This window comes from Drosophila subpulchrella, chromosome 2L, assembly GCF_014743375.2.
Source record: "Drosophila subpulchrella strain 33 F10 #4 breed RU33 chromosome 2L, RU_Dsub_v1.1 Primary Assembly, whole genome shotgun sequence".
NCBI lineage: Eukaryota > Metazoa > Arthropoda > Insecta > Diptera > Drosophilidae > Drosophila > Drosophila subpulchrella.
Genome location: NC_050610.1, coordinates 21,438,168 through 21,464,305, shown reverse-complemented (window position 1 = coordinate 21,464,305; position 26,138 = coordinate 21,438,168). Strand labels below are relative to the sequence as shown.

The 26,138-nt window shown below is 40.3% G+C and overlaps 4 protein-coding genes across 17 annotated transcripts in view; all 4 read left to right on the top strand.

Moving 5' to 3' along the window:
- Positions 1–5,669, top strand: part of LOC119546252 (tyrosine-protein kinase Btk29A) — a 59,918-nt gene extending 54,249 nt beyond the window's left edge. For 4 of the 5 annotated variants that reach the window (XM_037852406.1, XM_037852409.1, XM_037852408.1 and 1 more), the window contains 8 exons: positions 2,012–2,220; positions 2,301–2,417; positions 2,483–2,563; positions 2,628–2,758; positions 3,262–3,390; positions 3,454–4,226; positions 4,284–4,417; positions 4,485–4,626. In XM_037852406.1, the coding sequence (XP_037708334.1) occupies positions 2,012–2,220; positions 2,301–2,417; positions 2,483–2,563; positions 2,628–2,758; positions 3,262–3,390; positions 3,454–4,226; positions 4,284–4,417; positions 4,485–4,583 (1,673 nt within the window). In that variant the 3' untranslated portion in view covers positions 4,584–4,626. Of the gene's footprint in view, positions 1–2,011; positions 2,221–2,300; positions 2,418–2,482; positions 2,564–2,627; positions 2,759–3,261; positions 3,391–3,453; positions 4,227–4,283; positions 4,418–4,484 lie in introns of all 5 variants that reach the window. The other variant, XM_037852407.1, reaches the window with a different exon arrangement.
- A 2,512-nt stretch (positions 5,670–8,181) lies between these two features.
- LOC119548662 lies at positions 8,182–24,920 on the top strand. 10 transcript variants are annotated; one of them, XM_037856084.1, is made up of 14 exons: positions 8,182–8,609; positions 13,422–13,602; positions 14,159–14,464; positions 15,503–15,604; positions 15,856–15,960; positions 16,177–16,275; positions 16,349–16,447; positions 16,517–16,615; positions 17,363–21,223; positions 21,309–21,407; positions 21,487–21,579; positions 21,769–21,834; positions 23,628–24,075; positions 24,778–24,920. In XM_037856084.1, the coding sequence occupies exons 2-14, from the start codon at positions 13,491–13,493 to the stop codon at positions 24,782–24,784; spliced, it is 5,496 nt and encodes a 1,831-aa protein (XP_037712012.1). In that variant the 5' UTR covers positions 8,182–8,609; positions 13,422–13,490; the 3' UTR covers positions 24,785–24,920. The 10 variants fall into 10 exon arrangements, with proteins under 10 accessions (XP_037712012.1, XP_037712010.1, XP_037712013.1 ...); XM_037856082.1 differs by lacking the exon at positions 8,182–8,609 and adding an exon at positions 13,213–13,360; XM_037856085.1 differs by lacking the exons at positions 8,182–8,609; positions 15,503–15,604 and adding an exon at positions 13,213–13,360.
- Positions 21,875–23,593, top strand: LOC119548665. The gene is made up of 3 exons (XM_037856094.1): positions 21,875–22,559; positions 22,619–22,719; positions 22,776–23,593. Exons 1-3 carry the CDS (start codon positions 22,490–22,492, stop codon positions 23,127–23,129), a joined length of 525 nt encoding a protein of 174 aa, XP_037712022.1. The 5' UTR covers positions 21,875–22,489; the 3' UTR covers positions 23,130–23,593.
- LOC119546366 (outer dense fiber protein 3-like protein 2) lies at positions 24,807–26,075 on the top strand. Its single transcript, XM_037852595.1, has 3 exons — positions 24,807–25,031; positions 25,723–25,814; positions 25,991–26,075. Exons 1-3 carry the CDS (start codon positions 24,807–24,809, stop codon positions 26,073–26,075), a joined length of 402 nt encoding a protein of 133 aa, XP_037708523.1.
- The last annotated feature ends 63 nt before the right edge of the window (positions 26,076–26,138 follow it).

The following is a 26,138-nucleotide window of genomic DNA, read 5'->3' as shown; positions in this document are numbered from 1 at the left end:
ATATATATATTTTAACATCTAAAAATAAAATATATCTCATTAAAATAAGTATTTCCAAAAAATCTCTTTAGATTTTCCCATCTAAATCAAAGTCAGGCATAAAATACGACAACCTTTCGGCAGAAGTCAGACTTCAAAGCCAGCAATTTACTTATTATAAGTATATGTGTGCAGGGAAAATGCTTGAGGCGCTTTTCATTTGCATGGAAAATGGCCAGACAAAAGCCTGAGCACGGCTTTAACAACCGGCAAGTGTGCGGTTGCGTGCGTCTCGCTGGGAAAGAAAGAAAAACTTTCTATTTTTGGTCTCAATCTTGCATCAATGCAGGGGCATGAGTACGTACTACGTAGTTGTTTGGAGTGGATTGTTTAGTGTTGTGCCTCCAAGGCTTTTGTCATCTTTTGCCGGCACGTTTTCCTCGTAACTCTCGTTGTTTGAATGGGCGGAAAAACAGGAGGGGGCGGGGCAGGCGGGCCAACAAGTTTTCACATAAAAAATGTGTGTGTGCACTGCTGCTTGGCTTTGTGATATTGAGAAAATTGGCTTATCAATTGAAAGTCAGTGGCAGGGCAATTTTTTCTTCTCTCTCCTACCGTATTATATCAATTTATTTATATGTATGGTGTGTACATATGTATACAATAAAGCCAGCAAGTTGGGAAATCGCACTTAAGCCATAGGCAGTCACTTTCGCTTTGCGATTAACCTTCACTTTTGTTTTAACCGCTCGGCGATCGCGATTCTCGAGCAGAGGCGCCTACCTGAAGCACTCTTCTCCATTCGCTCATCCGATGCCAAGTGGATTCCAAGTGGTACACACACACAGGAAAAATCCAAAAATCATACAAAAATGTATATCATGAGTCATTTTCCATGAGGGGGGGAGACTATTGCATAAGAGACGCCCACTCAAATGCCGAAACTCGACTGCTCTCGACTGGCATTTAAGTTTCATTTATTTGTCTTTATTTATTTTTTCTTTAATTGGGGTTACACTTTGAGTTCACTTTGGAGCTAACGTTGTTATTATTATTATTACTATTGAGGGGGCCCCCTTGAAAAACCCCAGTTGGCCAACACTGAAATCGCTTTAAGCCGGGGCAAAGTCCAGCTCATCAAAAAGCTTTCCAGTGCGCTGCTCTGGTGTCTTTGATTTATCTACGAATTGTGGGCGACCAGTCAGTTAGTCAAGCGGGCGCCTTGAACCATTGAAAATCTTGTCAATGTTCAGTGTCAGCGCTTGGCCAGCTTCAAATTAATTATCACCTTGACAAGAATCGCCAGCCACCAAAAAAAAAAAAAAAACAGACAACATAAGGCGATTTTGCGATATTGGTCGATGGCTAATTAATTGGTCAGCCCTGGGGCCTGAAAATGTTTAAATTTAGATTTGAGGGTAAATACCTAAAAGATGTTTTAAAAATGAACTACATATTATTTAAATATTGTTTTAACGAGATTTATTAGTGTTAATGAAATATTTTATATTAAAACAAAAGACTTAGGCAACGAACCTTATCAATTCTTTTAAAAAAATGTGTAATGTTAAATTCAAATTGTTTAAATTTAAGTTTTAGTGTAATACATTGCACACTAATGGTAAATCCCCAAAAGATGTTTTACAAATGAACTACATATTTTTAAAATATGTTTTGGAGATTGGAGACTTAATAGTGTTAAATAAATATTTTATTTTAATACAAAAGACTTAGGCAACGAACTTTAGCAATTATTTTAAGAAATTTGTAATGTTAAATTTAAATTGGTTAATTCTAAATTTAAGTGTGGTAAATATGTTTTAAAAATAATCTACATATTTTGTGGAGATTATTTTTGGAGATATATTGTTGCTTAAAAAATATGTTATTTCAAAACGAAAGACTTAGACAACGACCTCGAAAAATGTATATATATTTTAGACTTTTTTCCCCCCACCATTAAACAAAAGACTTAGGAAACGAACTTGATCATATTTTCTAATTAGTTTTATTTTCTCTTAATTCTTTCCAGGCAACGGCAGTTCTCCAGCCCAGAATTCAACGCGCAGCATCAGCCCCAACAGCTCCACGACCAACAGTCAGTTCAGCCTGCAGCACAACAGCTCGGGGAGTCTCGGCGGCGGAGTGGGCGGCGGATTGGGAGGCGGTGGAAGCCTTGGCCTAGGCGGCGGCGGCGGAGGAGGAGGTGGCAGTTGCACGCCCACATCGCTGCAGCCTCAGGTGAGTTTTAATAGGACCCACTAGACACCCATTAAATAAACTTGCATCTAATCAACTTTCGTTTCGATACCGAAACACAGTCCTCGCTGACAACTTTCAAGCAGTCCCCAACTCTATTGAACGGCAACGGAACTCTATTGGATGCCAATATGCCTGGCGGTATACCCACCCCCGGAACACCGAATTCCAAAGCCAAGGTGGGAAACACTTCCTTATATACCAGCGAAATGGTTTTTAAAATGTTTTCTTTTTGCTTTGCCAGGACAATTCACATTTTGTCAAATTGGTGGTGGCACTCTATCCATTCAAGGCCATCGAAGGGGGCGATTTGTCGCTGGAAAAGGTGGGAACCACACACAAAACCCTTTCCATTATGAATGCATAGCTATAGATTTGATTTTTTATAGAATGCCGAATACGAGGTTATCGATGACTCACAGGAACACTGGTGGAAGGTCAAAGATGCCGTAGGGAATGTCGGCTATATTCCCAGCAACTATGTCAAGCCGAAGGCGCTGCTGGGCCTGGAGCGCTATGAGTGAGTAAAACGAGTCTTTAAAATAGTAAATCTAATGGAATTCTATTATTAAAAGCCAAAAATCATCAAAGTATCTAATGGAAATAAATGCTTTTAGTGACTTTTGGCATAATCAAAATAAATGCAAGTGCAACAGTTGTAACTATGAAAGAAAACTATCAGAAAGAGTATAAAATAGACTGTTATTGAAGATCTTGAAGAATTAAACTGGGATAACTCCATCATTAGAAACCAAAAATCCATAAAGTAACGATAGGAAATAAATACTTCCAGTAGTATTTTGTGTACTTAAGATCATTTGAGTGTTTGAGTAATGGTGGAAATCCAAAAAATGTATTATAAACAATATTCTTATAAACAAAGTACTTACAATTAAAGCTTAATAAACAGTATGTTATTAAATAACTAGGATTAAAATAATCTGTTGTATATTATTATAAATATTACCTTAAACAATATCTATAGTTTTGAAACTAATGATTGTCATGATCTTTTTCTTTTAGATGGTATGTGGGCGACATGTCACGACAGAGGGCCGAGTCCCTGCTCAAGCAGGGCGACAAGGAGGGCTGTTTCGTGGTCCGCAAGTCATCGACCAAGGGTCTCTACACACTATCGCTGCATACCAAAGTGTAAGTTTACTAAAAAAACCAACTAAAATAAAAATAAATATTAATCTCATGATCCAACCACAGTCCACAGTCGCATGTGAAGCACTACCACATCAAGCAGAATGCCCGCTGCGAGTATTATTTGAGCGAGAAGCACTGCTGTGAGACTATTCCGGATCTGATCAACTACCATCGCCACAACTCTGGCGGCCTGGCCTGCCGACTCAAATCCTCGCCCTGCGATCGCCCAGTTCCGCCGACGGCGGGCTTGTCCCACGACAAATGGGAGATTCATCCCATGGAGCTGATGCTGATGGAGGAGCTGGGTTCGGGACAGTTTGGCGTTGTGCGACGCGGCAAGTGGCGCGGATCCATCGATACGGCAGTAAAGATGATGAAGGAGGGCACCATGTCCGAGGACGACTTCATCGAGGAGGCCAAGGTGATGACCAAGCTGCAGCATCCGAATCTTGTGCAGCTATATGGCGTCTGCTCCAAGCACCGACCCATCTACATTGTGACCGAGTACATGAAGCATGGCTCCTTGTTGAACTACTTGCGCCGACATGAGAAGACCCTGATTGGCAATATGGGTCTGCTGCTGGACATGTGCATACAGGTCAGCAAGGGCATGACCTACCTGGAGCGTCACAACTACATTCATCGAGATCTGGCCGCCCGTAATTGTCTTGTGGGCTCCGAGAATGTGGTCAAAGTGGCTGACTTTGGTTTGGCCCGATATGTTCTGGACGATCAGTACACCAGCTCCGGCGGCACCAAGTTCCCCATCAAGTGGGCGCCGCCCGAGGTGCTCAACTACACGCGCTTCTCCTCCAAGAGCGATGTGTGGGCATACGGTGAGTCTTTGACCCGGATTATTTAATTGATTTAATAACTATTGTTTGCTGTTTTAGGTGTGCTGATGTGGGAGATCTTCACTTGCGGCAAGATGCCATATGGTCGCCTAAAGAACACCGAGGTTGTGGAGCGTGTGCAGCGCGGAATTATCCTAGAGAAACCAAAGTCGTGTGCCAAGGAGATTTATGATGTATGTAACACCTAGCAGATATGTTATTCGATATCTCTAATTAAATTTTGTGTTATTATCCCAAAAGGTCATGAAGTTGTGCTGGTCACATGGACCCGAGGAGCGTCCCGCGTTCCGTGTGCTCATGGATCAGCTGGCTCTTGTGGCCCAGACGCTAACCGACTAAGAAGCGCACCAGATTGCGGCATCCATCGCCTGAAATCAACACGCACTGAACAAGAAGCATCTTAAGATTATGAAGAAGAACGTTAAAGGCATTACATTTAAGCTGGCCAAGGCGGCGAGAAGAAAGATATATATTTAGATTTATACATACATGTATATGAACCATAAGATCTATGTTTAAGCGCAGGCCAGTTTACGATTACGGCACGATAACCCATACGATTATGGCATACTTGGATTGTTTGATAGAGCTAGAGCTGAGCGAATGATATCATTATGTTTATGAACGCGTTAACTGTTAGTCGGTGAGATGATACCAAGCGCAACAACTGACAGTCACATATATAGCAACTATATTGAAAGAGATAAGAACGGAAATGCATTAAAGTATAGAAAACTGTAGTTAATAGTCAAATTTTTGATACATTTCACATACCGAAAGCGAATTAAGAAATTATAACGATACATACATGCATATGATATGATATTTAAATGTGCTTTTTTAAATAGCGAGCCACTGTGCTAAGTAAAATATGATTGTCTCTAAAGAATGATAGAAACAAACAAACAAACAAACAAGAAAACTGATTAAGCATTAAATATTAAATGTAAGCCTCAAGTCGAAAGCGAAATGTTTGCACAACTGATAACAAAAAAAGGATGAAGGAACCGAAGATGGATGATGGAAAGGATGATAAGTTCGCCAAGGAACATAAACAATTTTTAGACTAGATTTGTACGTGCTTAGTTTAAGTTTTGTGATTTATTGTTTAATTCTTGCAGACGATTTTTATTTTTATTTAATTTTGATCTTGCGATGACTTCTCCCACGCTCAAAGTATGAATCAAGTACGATATGAATACGAGAAATTTATACGATATGCTTTATATTTTAACTGAATTCTTTCGTTTTTTTTAATGCTTACACGAGATATAAAGATATATATCTAAACACATATTTTACCGTATTTTTATGAACGTTTTACTTAATTAATTTTATCATTTGATTAAGCAACCAGAAATACAAAAGAGAAAAAGAAAAACCGAAAATCAAATAAAATGTACGATGAACATTTATCTCACCTTTTTCCCCCCCCCCTCTTATTTTTTAATCATTTTTGCGAAATTCGGAGACTGCGAGCCCAGAACTCGGTTTCACACCAAAATGTTTGCGAGCCAAGATCAGAAGAGAAGAATTCGAACAGAACCAAAATAGAAGCAACTCACATAGACTTATAGCCAGACTATACAAGATAGCGAGAACTGACACCAACAGAAACAGCAAATCAAACATCAAATCAAGCCGAAACACCAAATAGCTAAACCAAAAGCGCATTTTGTACAACTTTTTGATACAGCATTTTGATACGAGACTCGAACTATACACAGAAACCGCAAAGGTTTGTCTATCTTTATATGAATGTGGTAGCCAGTAAGCGTCCTTCGTACGACTATATCTAGCATTAGCCGATCCACAAAGCATGGTAATGTTAATCTAAGATGATTCCTCTCGCTGGGCGAAGGGCGGTTTCGATTCCGCCCCATCAGCCAAATCCTTGCAGTAGCCACTATCCAGACTAAGGTCAACATATGCAATCTACAGATTACACTACTAACTAATAATACGCGGCTTAGTTGATTTCTTGCGCCTATGCATATAGAACTATATATATATACGATAAACATACGAATACGAAATACGTTTATTGCCATGAAGCCCACTCCCAGAAAAATAAAACAAAACCAAAAATCATCAACGTGATATTGCTAATAAAAGAACCGAAAATACTGCTGGTCTACGATGTTTTATGAATAGTTGGGGTTCTTAAAAAAATTATAAAGAATCTAAAGATTGCAACTGTCTTCAAAGTGGCGGTGAAATGTTGTTAACAATATTCATATCACAGCCAGCTTTGAGGAGCGTTGCGGTCTTTCTAGCCCGTTAATCTAAGAAGTGAATATATTTTGGAAATATTATAAGCCAGAAATTCAAATTTGGATATGAATTTTGAAGATTGCTTTATTTATTTTTAAACATTTTATACTTAACATTGCTTTTTAGCCCGAAATTATGCCACATTTACGTTGATTTTTGAAAAATAAAATGAACTTGGTTTTGGATCTTGGATTTTAAAAAAGTCGTTGCTTCTTTTATTGCCTATTATTGGGGTACAATTTAATAGGAAACTAGAAATAATAAAACTATAGGTAAGTTTTAAGTTTATTATAAAACAGTTGGGTGCCCAAATGTTTACGAAATGCATTCAATATCTGTGCTGAATTTCTTTAACTTTACGGACATTATAACATCGTTCTATACAGTGTTTTATATCATCGCAAGTGAATGATGCGTAAAAATAAGTATAAACTCTTTGTCACGCAGTGAGTAAACGTTACTAATTGTGTTCAAGTCATACGGCTTGGAACTTCATAGACTTGAATTAATATATTTTTTAAGATGAATCATTTTAAATGTATTACTATTCTTCCCGCAGGAATTTAGTTTATTTTGGAAGGAAAAAACAACCTAACATGCAACACAATTCTATAATTACATTATCTTAACTTTCATTTTCTTATTAGTCTTTAAAACAATCGCGGTTTTTATGCAAAGAGTTTGTCACGCTCCATTAGTCACGTGTGTGGGTGAAGGCTGTCTGTCTGTCCACCGCAGCAGTGGTGCAAAATTGGTGGGTCGGCGGGGCGAATAGATATATATATTTAGATTCGCCGGAGGCAAGATCGCAGTCTCGCATTACATAACCACAATCAAGCGGCACTTTTTGTTGTGAGCACCGCCATAAATAGGCCTCCCCGATGAGCGCAAACCCAGTCAAATTACAGATAGTCAATGAGCCATTAAGATACGATTGAGCTGTGGGCAGGAGACCGGGGGCAATGCCTATGTAAGGCGACCTTCCCCTAGATTCGACTTTCTCAATATGCAAATGAGCTCCAAACCCTAATTAAAAGGCATTCAATCTTGGAAAGGATTTATTTGGATGGGGAAATTTATGCCGTTGACACTCCCAGAATTTTCTTTAGAACTTTTTTTGTAGAAATTTTGCAGTTTGAGAAGGCCTATTATTCATTAAATCATATTGGAAACCCATATTTGGGCTAGAAGATATTTTTTAGTAGTATCCGGAATAACAACAAAATTTCGAGAGTATGCCAAAAAGTTGCCATCAAACATATATAATATGAAGTATATTTTTCTTAATTTATAAAACTTTTAAGTATGTAAAAAATATTGGGATATGATCATTAAAAAATTCTAATATAATATTTTATATTATCCTAACCTATCTTATGAATATAAAACATAACATCAGTTATAATACATATATATACGTACATATAATGAAAAACATTAAACCAAAAACTAAATGAGGTGAAAAGATAATATATGTATTAGCTTAAGACCCATTTAAGAAACATAATCCCCTGCAATATAGCAGAGAAATCTAATGTTAGCTCTTACGTTCGTCTGTTAAATCCAATGCAAAAGCATACGTTACGTCTTGGAGTCGTTACGTCGTGAATTTGAAACGAAAAGCGAGCGCTAGAGACTTTGTGCCTCAGTTTCTGTTCGACAGCCCTCGAGTGCGGTTCTAGCTCTCTCACCTATAATATAATATTATCCCAGCTCACGGCGGCCAATCGTCTAGAATAAATCAGCAAAGTGTTATTTGTTTTGAAAACCCACAGTTCCAATAGACTTCAAACGCGAGTCACAGAACGACACTCAAAAGCAGCTGTCACTTGAACCCAATCAACGAACGAATCAACGAAATAATAAATCAGCCACGAAACCAACTACAATAACAACGAAAATAGCTAAATCTTGCCGAGTGAACAGATGTTTTGAAAAACCCCCGAAAATCACAAGAAATCCTAGAAAGGACTTTAAGCCAGCGAAGTTATCAAATCCGCGATAAGGTGAAGTTTTTTACTGTGCAAAAGAAAGTTAAGGAAATCAAAACCATCCAGGACGAGATACTGCCAATCGAAGAACTAGCCTACGGTAAGGATAAAAACTGGAGTAGGCGTTAACCATGACTGAGGTATCCTCCCCCCCTCGAAACCCGAACAGCCAGTGGATTGCGTGCTGACCCGACCCGACCCAAAAGTTCATTGACTGTCTGACTATTGGCATTTCCTGGTGGCATAGGGCTACAGCCAGGGGTTAAGGCTTAACCCCACTATCCACTAACCAGTCAGCTGTTCCGCCCCCAAATCCTCAGCGCTCCTCCCATTGTTTAGTCAATGAGACACTCTCTCGTATTGATGTCACTTGTTGGCATAGATGTAACCCTTCCGCAGTTCTTGGCGAAGTCGGATACCTCTATGTCTGCCTGGTACTCGTACCCCCCAAAGCGCCCATGACATCAGCTCTAATAACCGGTCGACGGGTCGACTCGGCTCAGCTCATTTTTCAAAGTCACTGATTATGGCAGGCACAACACAAAAAAGCGTTAACCACACACACAAAAAATAACAAAATAAAGAAAGGGGCTGGGAAAATGCAGTAATCGCTAAATAAATATTTATAAAATGATCCAACAGGTATTTATGTATTTCAATATGCAAAATTATGATCTCAGGTTCCCGGAGATCGCCGGAGCGGAAGCGATTGTCCCATTAAATCTACCACAAAGAGTCGTGGTAACTATTACAAGCCATTTGGCAATTTTCATAGTGCTTTGTCTTGAGAACCGAGTTCCAGTTGTTCGGAGAAGGTTTGCCAATTTTTCCCGCCTCATTTCCCAGCTTTCTCTTGGTTTTTTTAAGAGGCAGAACACGTTCGCTGCAGAATGTTGAGCAACTTAATTAGATTTGGAGATCGCAAACTAGTTCACACAGCTGACGTCAGTCTGTTTTGCTGTTTTCATATCAGACTTTAGAGTTCAGTTTGGTTCGTAAATGTTTTGGCTATGATTCTCATGTTTTTCTTTTTCCCCCTTGTTTTTGATTTTTTTGGGCTTTTGCCGGCTGCTCACTTGTTCGCTGTTAATTAAACTTATACACACCACCAATGTCTAAGGCGAAAAAGTCAATACTTAATTGAGACAGCACACGAATTATGGCTATAGATACATAGTATAGTATAGTATAGATCGCGGAGTCATGGAGTTTGGGGCTCTGCGTGGGTCGTTCTGCCGTCTGGAAACCCAATTCCGAACTGGCTTTTTCGGACAACTCAATGTGGGCTAAAGGAAACGACTGCCGCCGTATTTGGGCGTAAAAGCCCCTGAGATGGACGGCTGGAAATTGTCTAATTTTTGGGAATGAGCTCATATTTAATTCGCCATTTGGAGAGCGTGAAATGAAGTCAAAAGAAAATAAAAACGTTTTTAGTGAGTGATTGTTGATCATGTCAGATAGAGATACCCCATATAGGGTTTGCAAGGGGGTATAACCTTTATAAGATCACTCAATTGATTTTAATGTGTTTTCTTTCTTTTTAAAATTTTTTAATGAAAGAAAGTTTTTTTCACGCGCAGTTAAATGTATTTTAATTACGATTACTAAATTTATTTTAAAATCTTCTTAAAAAAGCATCAAAATCTTCTTAAATATTAGTATAACATTAAAAATGGTATTACTTACTATCCAATATTTTCTAAAACTTTCAACAGGGTACTTCCCTTTTCATATCATCTGGGTCTTGCGTGTTTATTTATATTTTTGAAGTTGATATCACAAATAAAAGCTGACGTGTGCTAAATTTGTTGTTGTCGTCACGGGTTCACAGTCGGGTCAATTGTGTGAATACCAATTTAAATCAAATAAAAATAAGGAACCACATACAAATCACTGAAGGTCATAAAGATAATGCTGAAAAATGGCAAAGTCTCTCGCAATCAGTGTCTCTGTAACTAATCATGGAACCCAAGGTTTGTTTATAAAAAAAAGTGCAAATACAAATTTGTAGAGAGAAAGAGGGAGATTGAAAGTCAGGTGAGTGGGCGTTGGGGCTTTGCTCTATAGCCGGTTTTCACGCTGACCCCCGGGCATAAATAATCGAGCATCACCATCTATAATTTGATTACTGAAATCTGATCGCCACATGCTAATTTATTGCATGAGCTAGCGCTCTATTAACTTGATTGAATGCGACCTCTTAGCCGGGCGCCCCAAACTTTATTCAATTAGGAATGCACTTGGGAAAAAATCACAAGGTTTCTAGAAATATGATATCATGTTGTTATAATCGAATGTGAGGAAAGGTGATCTAAGGAAAGTCATGGTATTGGAAAACAGTGGTATACCCGGTCTTATAGATATATCTTAAATCAAAAAGAAGGTTGCAGTTCTGCATGGAATATTCTTTAAAACATATCTTTGAATTTATAATCTCAGTGGTCATATGTTATACATTATTGTTTATTTGTTTAGTATTGTGGGCCAAAATAATGAATTCTATCTACTTAACATATTACTTGGTATTGGAAATTAATGGTGTACCCAATCCTAAAGATAAAGACAAACAAATTCTCATATCATTTGATGTGGTATATTATTGTTAACTTATTAAGTATGGTGCGCTAAAATAAAGTTTTATATTTTTTAAATATTTTACCAAAACATTATTCATTTTACCATTAAAGTCTTCATAGTATTGATCTTTATTTCGATAAGTATAGTAATCTTTTTCAATGCAAGTATCTGTGGGTAGATAGGGGTTCAAGATCCATTGTCTGACAGATGTCTGACTTCTGTTGGCTCAGTTGCCGGCCGTGATTCATCCGCTAGATTTTCAGTTTTCTTAGCTGATCTTGGCCTCGAACAGCAATTGAACATGGTGTTTTGGCGTGTGGGCTTTCCAACCTCATGATGGTGATGTAAGAGTTGCCATATAAGACCGGCTGATGACTGCCTTGCAAACAGAACAATGTTTTTTTTTCTCGATTTTGAATTGCATGCGAGGTCAGGAGTCGAAAGTGGCAAGTAACAAGTGCGGCAGGCGGCGAAAAAATAAAAACAAAGTTCCTTCTTGGCAGGAGAGCGACGGCTTTATTGGCCCTGTTAACAGCCAGACCACGCCCCCTAACATAGTTGTAATTATTTACACAGGCTGGCGAATTTTCACGGCCAAAAGAAGTGGCACGCTTCGCTTTTCTTCTGCGAGTTTGGGTTTGTTTTTGTTTCGGTTTGGGTTTTAGTTTTAGTTTTGGGTCTGCCTTCCTTGTCCGTCATGCAATTGTCGGCCATAAGTCATTAAAAGTAATCGTTTTGTTGGCTTACATGCCCCACAAAATGGGCAACATTAGCACTTAGCATACATCGTTTCGTTTCGATTCGGGGCGCAACCTTGTTGACCAGGCCCCGTCTTTATGTGTATTGTACCTGTGGAACCCCCAAAATCTCAGAGACCCTCTATTTTAAATCCAACCCCATATCGATTACACTCCCAGATGGTTCGTAACTCCTGATACCAGCCGGCACCGTCTGTTTTCCAATAGGTCTGCCCGCCTGTCGATGTTCAACACTTTGGGTTCCGTGTGCTGAGCTGTGAAAAGAAGGTCGTCTCCCAGGGCAGCCGGTTTTCGGAATAGAAATGCTGTTGAGGGGGGTTCTCATTAAAATGTTTATTATATGCAACTCTTCACTAGCTGGAAACATTTTTATTATTTCTTTTGTTATGGCTGGAGAGTAAGCATATGTATCATAAAGTTTTCCCTGGAATTATTTCACTTTGTTTTCTTTTTTTTTGGTTAAGGCTTAGTGAGTCAGATACATACAGATAGATACATTTAAGCAATCCCCATCTCTTTTTTTTCAAACCTTTCTATTAAGAATATTAAAAATTTGATAGATTTTAATTGTTAATGCTTTTACTATTTCGTTTTATATTTTATTTATGCATAAAGATAGGTATATCATCCGGAATTTTAAAATCTTGCTAATAAAAATATTAAAATATATATATACATTGAATGTTTTTGCCTATTTTAAAATTTGGTTTTTAAATTAAATACATTTGAAATTTTTTTTGAAAAATTATAAATGTTTTTGAATTATTCAACATGTTTTAATCGTTTACTTTATTATATAGCAGCTTATAAGTAAAATAAAAATATTTTGAAACCATATTTATTAATTTTAGTATTTTATAGGCTATAACTCCTAATATAAAATAAACTTGTGAGCCTTTAAGCAAAATTATTGAACAAATTGTAGTTCTTTAAGACTATATTTGGTAGACAAACCCCCATAAAAACCCCTTTCAACCCCCGCCACTGTCAACTTAGACTGCCGAGCCTACCGCAAAGTTATTGCCATTGTTTGTCTTTCACGCGGCGCAACAAATCCGCGGCTCGAAAAGAAACAACCTGCAACAAATACTGCTGAGCAACAGCCACTGCAGAGAAAAAAAAAGAGTGACTGCCGCCACACGACACGCCCCCTTCTCTTACCCACCGCCCCCCGCGACTTTCTTTCGTGGGTATATAGTATATAGAAAGCCCACACGCCCAGCCATTAGCCGCCCCACGGAATTGGCCCAGAAAATTCGAAACAACACCCAGAGCCCAGACGATTGATTTTTGTGTCATCGACTGGCAGTTTGGAGTAGGGCGGAATTTGGATTATTAGGTTACCCAAATTTGGGGGTCGAACTATAGATTTCAGTATAGGATAGTAAGTCTATCGCCCACTCACATGTGTAAACGTCATCGCTGGGGGAGCTAAGGAAAATTTGAGTTTATATTTATGGGGAGTAAGATCCCCAAATTTAATACCTTTACAACTTAAGACAGCAAGATGAACCAGGTGCCTTGATTGGACTAACCCCTGAAGGATTGATCAGCTCATTGCATTTTTATTTTATTAGGTATACTTTTCGAGAAAGAACAAGGATCAGGGACCCTGCGCCCGCGTCCGTAAGATTCGTCCAATAAACATGGGCGGCAATGTGGAGCAGCGTCCTTGGACTCCAACGGTCCGAATCGGTAGGATTGCAGCCGAAACTACCAATCCAGGTCCAGCCACCGTACAGCTTCCGACGTTGATCGGTAAGTTTAAGGCTTACTATAATATAATCTAATCATTATACATTAATTAAAACCCTAACCCTAATTTGTTCTTGGTTTTGTAATCACATCTATTGATCCCAACCAAATAAAAGATATGTATGTTAGAATGATCCTTATTGAAAAACCATTTATGTATAACTCCATAAATGAAGCGAGCATATTTATTATATTATATATATTATTATATTATATATATATCTATTATATATATATATATTTATTATATTATATATATTATATTGTCATATAACTTATATAAGTTTAAAGACTATCCCAGTTTTCATAGACTGGCTTTTGTGATCTTTAATACCATCAAAATAACGATATAAAATATTTTATATTTTATTATGTTATCCAGTAAAAAATATTCAATAATATTTTAAATAATATGCATTTAATATATTTATTGTTTTATTAAGATACTTATTATAAAGTATTGTTAAACTTAAATTTTATCTTAAGGTGCAGTTATAAGATATTACCAATAGATTCTATTAAGGGCCTGTAACACTAAAGTTTGATAAATTCTAAATAGGTAGCAAAGTTCCGGATTCGAAGAAGAAGGCTGCTCCCTCGTACTCCTTTGGTCACAAATTGGGCGGAAAGTATGCCACCTCTGGACCTGGTCCAGCGCAATACAATGTGACAGGTATGAGGGCGAAGGGTCGTGATTATCCCCGAGCAGCCACTCTGCAGAGTCGCCCCAAGGAACTGACCCGCTTCTCCAACCCCGGACCCGGCGAGTACGATGTGGTACCGGCTGCCAAGGCGGTGATCGATGCCACACCCAAATACACCTTTGGCCAACGACCGGCCGCCTTGAAGACCTTCCAGATTCCAGGTGAGTTTCAGACTTTTTCCTCCTGGTGTTTGAATGGTGTTTTGGACTTGGATTTTGGAGTTGGATTTGAATTTGAATTTGAAGTTGAATTTGAATTTAGCGTTGAATTCGGTGTTGTTTCGGGCTGCTGTTGTTGTTGCATGCGCGGATCAAGGAAATCATCAATCAATCATGGAGCATCATTGTATATAGAAGCGAACTCATTAACTAATCCGAACCCATGCCAGTCGTATCTTCGCGTAAGTTGCTACCGCCCCCCTTTCTTCCACTTTCTCCCACTTTCTATCTCAGTAGCTAGAGTAGTAGTAGATACTTTCGCTCTCGCAATCTTATCCTGTATCTTTGTATCTTTGGATATTCTTTAGAATCGATCGTAGTTATGACACTCTGTAATGTGCGTGAATGTTTCTTTCCTATTTGGTATTATTTTCTTTCTTATCTTAGAAGTCCACAATTATATCTGAATTATTTAAAGTTGTATATATTGCATTTTACATTTTAAAAGTATTAAATTGGTAAAAAGATATTTAAAATTTGATCTTTTCGGTTTATAAACTTCTAGAAATTGGTATCTCTATTTTTGGTAAGCTTCTTTGTACCCGTTTAAAGTAGATTTATTAGATGTATTTTTTATTTCCTTCTCTTAACTTTCTTTAGTTTCCCAATATAGATCAAAAATGACGTAGGAGTAATTGGCGATGTCTTTATTAGACCGCCCACTTTGTTTTTGATCTTAACTCAAAGTGAATCATACAAGTTAATTCTTTAGAAACCCATTAAATACTTCCGATAACAGAATTTTAATGAAAAGGAAACGGGAACATCTGGTTCTTAATTTGTGATAAATATTTTTGTTAGTGATTAGTTTTATACCAATTCCCAGCTGCTATTTTCCTTACTCCACAGTGTTATTTGTATATGTGTTACTTTAGTGTTTCAGTAATTTTGTGTGTGGTATTTTTGTTGCCTGATTTGATTTTAATTTGAAACGTTTTTTCTCTTTTAATGAATGATTGCCATGGCAAAATCGAAACTCAGGTCCCAACCATTATCAAGTGGTGCCACTTGATGTCGTCAAGCGGCGAGCCCCACGATACTCCTTTCGCATTAAGGTTAACGTGTACTTTGTTAACAATCCAGGTAACCCAACTAACTGTCTGTAACTGTCTGTTGGTGTTGGTCTAGCTCCGCTCTCTAATATCTCTAGTACAATAACTAGCCCAATTCAAACCCACCTCATTACTAATTCCCGAACTAATAATGTGTATCTTTCAACAACCACCCAACTCACCCACTTTAGTCGTAGACCACCTAGTGTAGAACTCTAGTTTTGATTCGAGTAGACTAAAACAATGGCCGTACCAATTTTTATGTTTTATTAACACTAACAGCTCCGAATAGCTATTGCCCTGAAAAGGTCACGCAATCAAAAAAGAATGCGCCACGCTACACTTTCGGTAGACGAACTAAAATCGAACACGATCAGGGCACACCAGGTAATATTCCAGAAAAAAACCCCCAAGTAACTATATCTGTAACTGTAATTGTATCTTTAACTGTAACTATCTGCTACCCCCAATCGAGGCACTAAGCTTAAGCTCAAGCCAACCCAATTGGACAGTATCTATAGAATTGTTGCGCTTCCCGTTTTGAAACCCTGAATCCCTAAAGCCCCCCTGGAAACCTAATTCTGATATCCATCCAATCCGCAGCTCCTGGCGCCTATTGTCCCGAAAAGGTGAAGCTCAACAAGACGCCGGAGTTCAGTTTTGGCATCAAACACCACGAACAGAGACCAGATTATACGCCAGGTTGGTAATAGAATACCCAGAGATTATAGTTGATAGTCGCTTTATGCTTTCACAACTCTTGCACTTTTATCAGCGCCGGGCACTTATAAACCCGAGCAGGTTGTCCAAGAACACAATCCCGCCTACAGCTTCGGCTTGAAAACCAAACACATTCAGGTCAGCGACACTCCAGGTAAGGATGGTTTGGCTTTTCGAAAAGTAGTTAATTGGCTTTGAGAACACATATACATGTTTTCGACAGCACCCGGCGCCTACAGCCCCGAAAAGTCGCGACTACACTCTACACCCGCTTACTCAATCGCAGGAAAGGCCTCCCAAGACGTTGTCGATTGTACTCCTGGTGAGTTATTAGCAGATATTGTACTACCTATCAAGATGTTGCACTACATATCACATTGCATCAGCACTGTATGTATATTTCTTGCATGCATAGTGTTGAAATGATATCTGAGCTGATTAGTATCATACTAAAATAATGTTATCTATTAAGTCAAACTTGTATCTAGCATCTATTTTCCCGCTATATTTGACTGATTAGAAATTTTTGGTAATAGACCATAAATATATTAAGGTTTAATGTAGTTAATTTGTAAATAACAACATTTGTAACCAATCAATTTTCACTAAAAGTATTATGTTAAAAAAAGTAGCTCACGTAGATTCCGAAGTCTGGTACCAAGTATTAGATTTCTTCCAAAAAGTATTTTCTAAAATATTTAAATCTTGTATTATTACCTATCATATGCTTTAAGGCATTACAGTTGAGATTATAATAATACAATGGTTATACTTATCATATGTTTTAAACCATTTTATTTAAGATTTAATCAGAAACCATTGTATTATTATAATAAGATTTCATTTATCACCATTCAATAAGTATACTTATCAAATGTTTTAAAGCATTTCATTTAAGAATTCATTTACAACTATTGTAGCAGTTGAAGAACCCTTTGCAATCGAGTTATATACACTCAATCAATCTTCATCAGAACTGTTTCTTGTTCATGCTTATAGAGTTTACAAGTAGTTTAAGAGTACGTACCCCACCACCCTCAACTTTTCCACCTCCATCACTCTCTTGCAGCCCCCGGAGCATACGAACCCGAGAAGTGCGTGCTGAGCAGGACGCCTGCCTTCAGCTTTGGCCACCGCGTGGACCTCGCCAAGTCCAGCGACACGCCCGCGCCGGGCACCTACAATCCCGAGAAGGTGCGGATGGACCACACGCCCGCCTTCACCCTCTCCGGACGCCCGGAAACGAGGTCCGTCAGCGAGACCCCGGCGCCCGGTTCGTATGCCCCGGAAAAGTACCGCAACGACCGAACGCCGGCCTTCACCTTCGGCGGTAAGCACGAGCAGCGACTCGAGAGCTCCACTCCGGCACCGGGCGACTACTGCCCCGAAAAAGTCCGGCACGATCACAATCCCGCTTTCTCATTCGCCGGTCGCCACGAATTGCACAAGACTAGCGACACTCCAGCACCCGGCGCCTATGATACGGAGAAAGTCCGGCAGGATCACAATCCCGCCTTCACCTTTGCCGGTCGTCATGATCTTCAGAAGCCCAGTGAAACTCCTGCCCCAGGTGCCTATTCCCCCGAGAAAGTTCGTCAAGACCACAATCCAGCTTTCTCCATGGCTGGAAAGTATATCCAGAAGATTACAAGCGAAACACCAGCTCCTGGTGACTACTGTCCCGAGAAGGTTAGATTAGATCACACTCCCGCCTATAGTTTTGGGGTGAAGAACGATCCGAAAGTAGAGAACAACACTCCAGCCCCTGGGGATTATCACCCCGAAAAGGTCAGGCAGGATCATAATCCTGCGTATTCCTTTGCTGGTCGCCACGACCTCCACAAACCCAGTGAGACTCCTGCTCCAGGAGCTTACTCTCCGGAGAAAGTAAGGCAAGATCACAATCCTGCTTTCTCGATGGGTGGAAAGTACGATCAGAAGATTCCTAATGGTACCCCTGCCCCAGGGGACTACAGTCCCGAAAAGGTTAGACTAGATCACACACCTGCTTATAGCTTTGGTAGTAAGAACGATCCGAAGGTGGAAAACAATACCCCCGCTCCAGGAGACTATCATCCTGAGAAGGTAAGGCAGGACCACAATCCCGCCTTCACCTTTGCTGGTCGGTATGATCTTCAAAAACCAAGTGAAACTCCTGCCCCCGGAGCCTATTCCCCCGAGAAGGTTCGGCAGGATCACAATCCTGCCTTTTCAATGGCTGGCAAACATATCGATAAGATAACAAATGGTACACCAGCTCCTGGTGACTACTATCCTGAAAAAGTTAGATTAGACCACACACCTGCCTACACTTTTGGTGGCAAAAACGATCCTAAAATAGAGAACAATACACCAGCTCCAGGTGATTATCATCCCGAGAAAGTTAGGCAAGATCACAATCCCGCCTTCACCTTTGCTGGTCGGTATGATCTTCAAAATCCTAGTGATACTCCTGCCCCTGGTGCCTATTCCCCCGAGAAAGTTCGTCAAGATCACAATCCTGCCTTTACAATGGCTGGCAAACATATCGATAAGATAACAAATGGTACACCAGCACCTGGTGACTACAGCCCAGAAAAAGTTCGATTAGATCACACACCTGCCTACACTTTTGGTGGCAAAAACGACCCCAAAATAGAAAACCATACCCCAGCTCCTGGTGACTATCATCCCGAGAAAGTTAGGCAAGATCACAATCCCGCCTTCACCTTTGCTGGTCGGTATGATCTTCAAAAACCCAGTGATACTCCTGCCCCTGGTGCCTATTCCCCCGAGAAGGTTCGTCAAGATCACAATCCTGCCTTTACAATGGGTGGCAAACATATCGATAAGATAACCAATGGTACACCAGCTCCTGGTGACTACTATCCTGAAAAAGTTAGATTAGACCACACACCTGCCTACACTTTTGGTGGCAAAAACGATCCCAAAATTGAAAACCATACTCCAGCTCCTGGTGACTATCATCCTGAGAAAGTTAGGCAAGATCACACTCCAGCCTTTACTTTCGCTGGCCGTCATGATCTTCACAAACCCAGCGAAACTCCCGCTCCAGGGGCCTACTACCCTGAAAAAACTAGACAGGATCATAATCCCGCCTTCTCAATGGCTGGCAAACACATCGAAAAGCTTACAAATGGCACTCCAGCTCCAGGAGATTACTGCCCAGAGAAGGTTCGCCTCGATCATACTCCAGCTTACAGCTTTGGTAGTAAGAACGATCCGAAGGTGGAGAACAATACCCCAGCTCCTGGGGACTATCATCCAGAAAAGGTTAGACAAGATCACAACCCCGCCTTCTCCGTCGCCGGACGTCATGATCTCCATAAACCAAGTGATACCCCCGCCCCTGGTGCCTATTCCCCCGAGAAAGTTCGCCAAGATCATAACCCAGCCTTTTCAATGGCTGGAAAACATATTGAAAAGCTTACAAATGGAACACCAGCTCCTGGTGACTACTATCCTGAAAAGGTTAGATTAGACCACACACCTGCCTACACTTTTGGTGGAAAAAACGATCCCAAAATTGAAAACCATACCCCAGCTCCAGGTGATTATCATCCTGAGAAAGTTAGGCAAGATCACATTCCAGCCTTTACTTTCGCTGGCCGTCATGATCTTCAAAAACCAAGTGATACCCCCGCCCCTGGTGCCTATTCACCCGAGAAAGTTCGCCAAGATCATAACCCAGCCTTTTCTATGGCTGGAAAACATATTGAAAAGCTTACAAATGGAACACCAGCTCCTGGTGACTACTATCCTGAAAAAGTAAGATTAGATCACACACCTGCCTACACTTTTGGTGGCAAAAACGATCCTAAAATAGAGAACAATACACCAGCTCCAGGTGATTATCATCCCGAGAAAGTTAGGCAAGATCACATTCCAGCCTTTTCTTTCGCTGGCCGTCATGATCTTCACAAACCCAGCGAAACTCCCGCTCCTGGAGCATATTCTCCGGAAAAAGTCCGACAAGATCATAACCCTGCATTCTCGATGGCTGGCAAACATGATCCTAAGATCTCTAATGATACTCCTGCCCCTGGTGACTATAGTCCCGAAAAGTGTCGTCTAGATCATACACCCTCCTATACGTTTGCTGGGAAAAATGATCCCAAAATAGAAAACCATACCCCAGCTCCTGGTGACTATCATCCTGAGAAAGTTAGGCAAGATCACAATCCAGCCTTTACTTTCGCTGGCCGTCATGATCTTCACAAACCCAGTGACACTCCCGCTCCAGGGGCCTACTATCCCGAAAAAACTAGACAGGATCATAATCCCGCCTTCTCAATGACTAGCAGACACATCGAAAAGCTTACAAATGGCACTCCAGCTCCTGGAGATTACTGCCCAGAGAAGGTTCGCTTAGATCATACTCCAGCTTATACCTTTGGTAGTAAGAACGATCCGAAGGTGGAAAACAATACCCCAGCTCCTGGGGACTATCATCCAGAGAAGGTTAGACAAGATCACAACCCCGCCTTTTCCTTCGCCGGACGTCATGATCTCTATAAGCCCTGTGAGACTCCCGCTCCGGGAGACTACTCTCCGGAGAAGGTTCGACAAGATCACAATCCAGCCTTTACAATGGCGGGAAAGCATGATCCTAGGGTCACCAATGACACGCCGGCACCTGGGGACTACAGCCCCGAGAAGGTGCGACTGGACCGAGCACCTGCATTCAGCTTTGGCGGCAAACATGACCCCAAAACGGAGCACCATCATCCTGCGCCATGCGACTACGCCCCCGAGAGAGTTCGCCACGACCATACACCCGCCTACACAATTGCAGGTCGTCCCGCCGCCGAGCACGTGAGCCAGACCCCGGCTCCCTGTGACTACCATCCGGAGCAGTGCCAGGTGGACAGCACGCCGGCGTTCACCTTTGGCATGCGACTGGGAAGGGAACGCATCTCGGACACGCCAGGCAAGTTATCAGATCTCTTCCCCTGCTGAAAAACTGCATCCCAAGATTAGAGAGCCCTCCTAACCAGCATCAGTACCATTTGCAGCACCCTCTGCTTATGAGCCGGAGAAGCACTCACTGCACTCCACACCCGCCTACAGCTTTGGCACCAAGTCGGACATCCGCGTGACCACCGATGCCCCAGGTAAATAGTGGCTTCCACTTTGATTATCCATGTGTTGCATGTTGCTGTTGTGTATTGCATGTTTACCCGAACCTTTTAGCCCCCGGTCACTATCATCCCGAGCAGTGCAAGCTGGATAGCTCGCCAGCCTATAGTTTTGGCCTAAAGACAGTGCCAACTGCTTCGCTTCCAGGTAGGTGACACCCACCCACTTCCGCTTTTCTGGTGCCGGACGCTCCGAACTCCTCCCTCCGGTTGTGTATGATCTGTTTTTGTGTTTGTTGTTCTTTTCTGTTCCATGTTTTTGCTCGCACACATTCCTTGGTTTTCTGGCCATGCTCTCATCCGTTTCGATCCTCTGTAAATACACACCAATCACTAGAACCCAGGGGCGTCTACATCGAAGATCGCATTGTCCAAAGACGCGAACGCCGCCTGGCCAGTCCCGGTAAGAGTCCACAAGATCACCCATCCATTATGTCATCGCTAGCTTACTTTTTAAAGTGTTTCAAGTGTTTTACTTAAAGTTAGTGTAAAAACTTAACATGATATTTCTATACACTCAGAAAAAACCAATCCCTCGTTCTTAGGGAAGAAGTAAGTCGATTCAATCTTAAATTCTTAAAATTAAGTAATTACTTCCGTTCCAAAATTCAAATTCAAGGATACTAGGATTGCTTCCTCTCGAAAAATCCATTCAAGAACACTTTCGTCTTGATATCAAGAACTTTTTGACCATTGATCTTGAATTTTTGTTATCAACTTTGCAATACTTTTTACTTACGAAACACAAAATGGAGATTACCTTCTTCTTGAAAAACCAAGTTAAGAGTACTTTCTTCTTGAATTTAAGAACGTTTATTCAGAAACTAGAAAGAAAATACATTTTCAAGTTGAGGATAGGTGATTATACCATTTTTACGTTATCAATTTGGTAGGGTATAGTAATATTTTTAAGTAAGACGATTCAGATTCAAACAATATAAAAGTAAGAGTAAATAACTCGATTATTATAATTTTCATGGCAGAAAGCGTGGTTAATTGGAATTTTTTGCAATTCAAATGATAACTTTGAGAGGCAACAGTCTCTTTTGTAAACCACCATGAAGTTAATACTAGGTTGGACCATTTTCGCTGTTATTTTGATTCCTGCACTCGGCATGAGGCGCATGTGTAAGCTAAATTAGTAAGATCGTTGCCAATCAGAACACTACCGACTTACGTTCTTCCAGCGTATAACGGCAACTGTATGGTGAAAAACAGGATGAAGGTCTGTAAGGGACCTCTTAGATCGTTTTATACCTTTTCACGAACGCTCTTAGATTGTGTACCGGTACTTAAACTCTCTAAATCAAAGTCATAGCCCGTGAAGATTTCCCCTATTTTAAGGTATATACCAAGTGTACGAAGGTAAACAGGAGAAATGAGTACCACACGGAAAAGTCATGCCAAGATGACTGCTATTACTTTAGGCAACTCCCGAAAAAACCTTGGCAACAGGGTTCGAAACTGATTTGGTCGCATGGACAAGCTCCTGTAAATCCACCGGGTCCTGAAATTACGAGAAGAACAACCACTACTACCACTACCACCACCACCACCACTACAACTGCTACAGAATATGCAGATAGTACAGATACAGATGCAAATAAGGATGAGGCCTCATCAACAACTGAAGAATCAACAACAGAGGGATCAGCAAATGAAGAATCAACCACAGAGGGATCAGCACATGAAGAATAAACTTCAGGATCAAAAGAAACCACTGCAGAAACAACAGACTAAAAAATCATTGTTTGATTGAACTATTTTAGATCAGAAAACAATAACTTATAAGAAGTTATCAAATTATTTTTCAAAATTGTTGGTTTTAAAGGCAAATTTATAAGTTTATGTTAGTTTACAGAGCTTAACCTTGAATACAAGTTTGGTTTTTTTAGAAAAAATCTTTCGCAGGAATTCCAAGACTTGGTATAACTTACACATATTAAGGGTATATATTGAAGTCACTAAAGCTTATTTCATTTTTAAAACACCAAGTTTTAATCGTCTTTCTTCTTATATAGGTAGTAAAGTTGGAGTAGTTTCCAAATAAATGTTGTTAAAATCAAACACACTTGAAACGCTTTCGCTGTTTTGTAAAATATATAGTGCTTTCTATATAAATGCCTTTGCACCACTTTATTTATTAGTTTTTCACTATTATTATTTTTTAAATTACAAAAAAAAACTTCCGCACAGTACGCAACAATGCGGAATGCACCACCACAACCACCAACAATGCTGGTGGCAACAGCACCACAACTACCACCACAACCACCACCACTAGAACCTTTGTCAATGGAGTGGAGCAGCCGGAGTTGTTGGAAAAACAGACCACCAAGCAGGTGAATGGCACCCACAAAGAGCTTAAGTCCGCACCACCGGCACCACTGAGCAATGGCCATGTGAAGCACTCGAAGATCGAGGCCTACACGATGCAGCAGGTGGCCCACGGGCAGCAGGAGAGTGGTGACCTGAAAGTGGTGACCAGTGGTAAGTCGGATGCCAGTGCCACCAAGGCGGCGGCCGAGAGCCACCAGAGGGTGGTGCGTACAGATGGGGCCATCGTGACCAGCGGCCAATCCTCGAGGATGCAGACGGTCAAGTACGCTGTGGAGGCCAGCAGCGTGCAGGAGAAGATTATCAGGTAACCCGGAGTGACTTCGGACGGGGAACGTTTAAAAGAGTAAAGTGATTTTAAGATAGAGAAAAAATACAAAGTATATATTGTTTTCTTCCATTAAATTAATAATAATTTACATAATAATGATTGTAATTCCTTTATAATATGACTTTCGTATAAATATTTTAAAAAATATTACTCATACGCAGTGTTGCCCTTGCCCACATATTTCATTTAAAATCAAATAATCTGAATTAAAATAAATGTTAAGACGTGTATATACACAAAATGCTCGAAATAACTAAGATTGTATTAGCTATTTTGCAGAACAGAATCTATTCAAAAATATCAGCTACGATAGGAAATACTAGTCGTATGAGTAATTTCATGAGTTAATAAGAAATGTTATTAAGCTAATGGTGTTAAAATCTATGTTACAACATTTTCTTGTGAATTTGGCATACAATAATCTAAGTATTTTATTTAAACATCACCTTAACTTACTCTTTAAAGCGTTAACTGTGCGTAAAGCTCTCATATTGTTGTTGTCCGCCGTTTCCGTTTCGTGTGTTTATTTGCAGGCACATCATGTCAAGATCACCCAAATCCAACCCGAAACTAACCCGAAGCATTCAAACACCAGCCCAAGAGACAAACCAATGAATTAACCCCCGACTAACCTTTGTTTTAACTTTTAAATTAAACCGATTTCCCGATCATTGACAGCTCCTAACGTCTACAAAATACCCACCGTCATGGGCAGCAGCAAGGAGGGCAAGATTCGCTCGGCTCCGGCGTATACGATTACGGGTCGCGAGAAGCCTCCGCTGATCCCGGTGATGATCTTCCCCGGACCCGGATACTACGATGGCGAGTACACGGTGGTCAAGCCGAAGCCACCGGTCTACTCGATGCGCGGCAAATACAAGATGGGCAGCGAGGACTCGAAGCCCGGACCCGGAGCCCACTGTCCGGAGAAGGTAAGTTTGGGGGAGCCCGAGAGTACATTAATATGTACCTTTAAAACTAAGTAATACCTCTTACTTTGCTTCTGAAAAGTTTTTAAAAATATCTTGAAAGTTTAATAAGTATTTAAAATAAGAAATAGATCATTAAGGGGTATGTTTGCACATCATATATGGAATATATAACAGAAAAGGTTCTTAAATGCATTTTTTTGTGGTAATACATTTCTGTAAGCCTCTCAAAATGTTATACAAGTACATTCCTGAAACCTGGTTCCATTTTTAACAAATACTTAAATTCTGAAAAGTTTCCTTAGAATACTTAAATAAAGAAAACCATACTTGATTTAAAAGTATACGAAGTGCTTAAAATAAGGAACATATTCATATTACTATTCTACTAATAGTTATGGAAATACATTCCCGTAAGCCCTATAAAATCCTACAAATTCCTTAAGATTAGGTCCCACATCAACACATTTTTTAGTTCTGTAAAGTTTTCAAAGAATATTAAGATACAAGATTTTCAAGTAAGCTAAACATCTCTAAAGGTTTTTATGTTACAGTTTAGAAATGGAATTTTTCATAAAAAGGCTTATAGTCTGCCCTTTTTTGCAAGACAAATTCCATTTCTGTATTTTTATGTGGGTTTGGGAGATATCTTCATAGATGATATGGATTTGACCACCACCTGATTCACCCACAGTACTGGGAGAAGCGTTCGCCTCCGGCGATATCCTTTGGCATCCTTCACTCCCCGTATCTCAAGAAACCCCTGCCGGTCACAGTTCCGCAACGGTGTGTTCGCTTTCTGTTGGAGAATCGGGCGGACAAGCCCTTCGACAATATTTGAGATTAAGAAAATTATTGGGATTAAATGCCATTAATCAGTGCAGTTCTTAATCGTGTTTGATTTCAATCTTTTTGTGATCTTTTTACCAATAGATAAACCTCTCCCATGTGCCCGCCTACAGCTTTGGGATCAAGCACTCGCAGTATCTGGGTCGGCTGAACGAGAAGAACTCCGAGTTCGACTATAGCTTTTCCGGAATCTGCTGAAGCTGTGGCGCTTCCACCCAAATCCTCACTCTGCCCAAGACGGTCTTCGATGAACAGCTTCCT

Excerpts from the sequence above, each read along its gene's own strand:
- LOC119548665 (XM_037856094.1), top strand. The coding sequence starts at position 22,490 with ATGAAGTTAATACTAGGTTGGACCATTTTCGCTGTTATTTTGATTCCT. Across the intron at positions 22,560-22,618 it reads ACTCGGCATGAGGCGCATGT|CGTATAACGGCAACTGTATG; the intron begins GTAAGCTAAATT and ends ACGTTCTTCCAG. Across the intron at positions 22,720-22,775 it reads CGCTCTTAGATTGTGTACCG|GTATATACCAAGTGTACGAA; the intron begins GTACTTAAACTC and ends CCCTATTTTAAG.
- LOC119548662 (XM_037856082.1), top strand. Across the intron at positions 15,605-15,855 it reads GTACTTTGTTAACAATCCAG|CTCCGAATAGCTATTGCCCT; the intron begins GTAACCCAACTA and ends TAACACTAACAG. Across the intron at positions 21,580-21,768 it reads GCCAACTGCTTCGCTTCCAG|AACCCAGGGGCGTCTACATC; the intron begins GTAGGTGACACC and ends ACCAATCACTAG.
- LOC119546366 (XM_037852595.1), top strand. The coding sequence starts at position 24,807 with ATGGGCAGCAGCAAGGAGGGCAAGATTCGCTCGGCTCCGGCGTATACG. Across the intron at positions 25,032-25,722 it reads GAGCCCACTGTCCGGAGAAG|TACTGGGAGAAGCGTTCGCC; the intron begins GTAAGTTTGGGG and ends ATTCACCCACAG. Across the intron at positions 25,815-25,990 it reads CCGGTCACAGTTCCGCAACG|CTTTGGGATCAAGCACTCGC; the intron begins GTGTGTTCGCTT and ends GCCCGCCTACAG.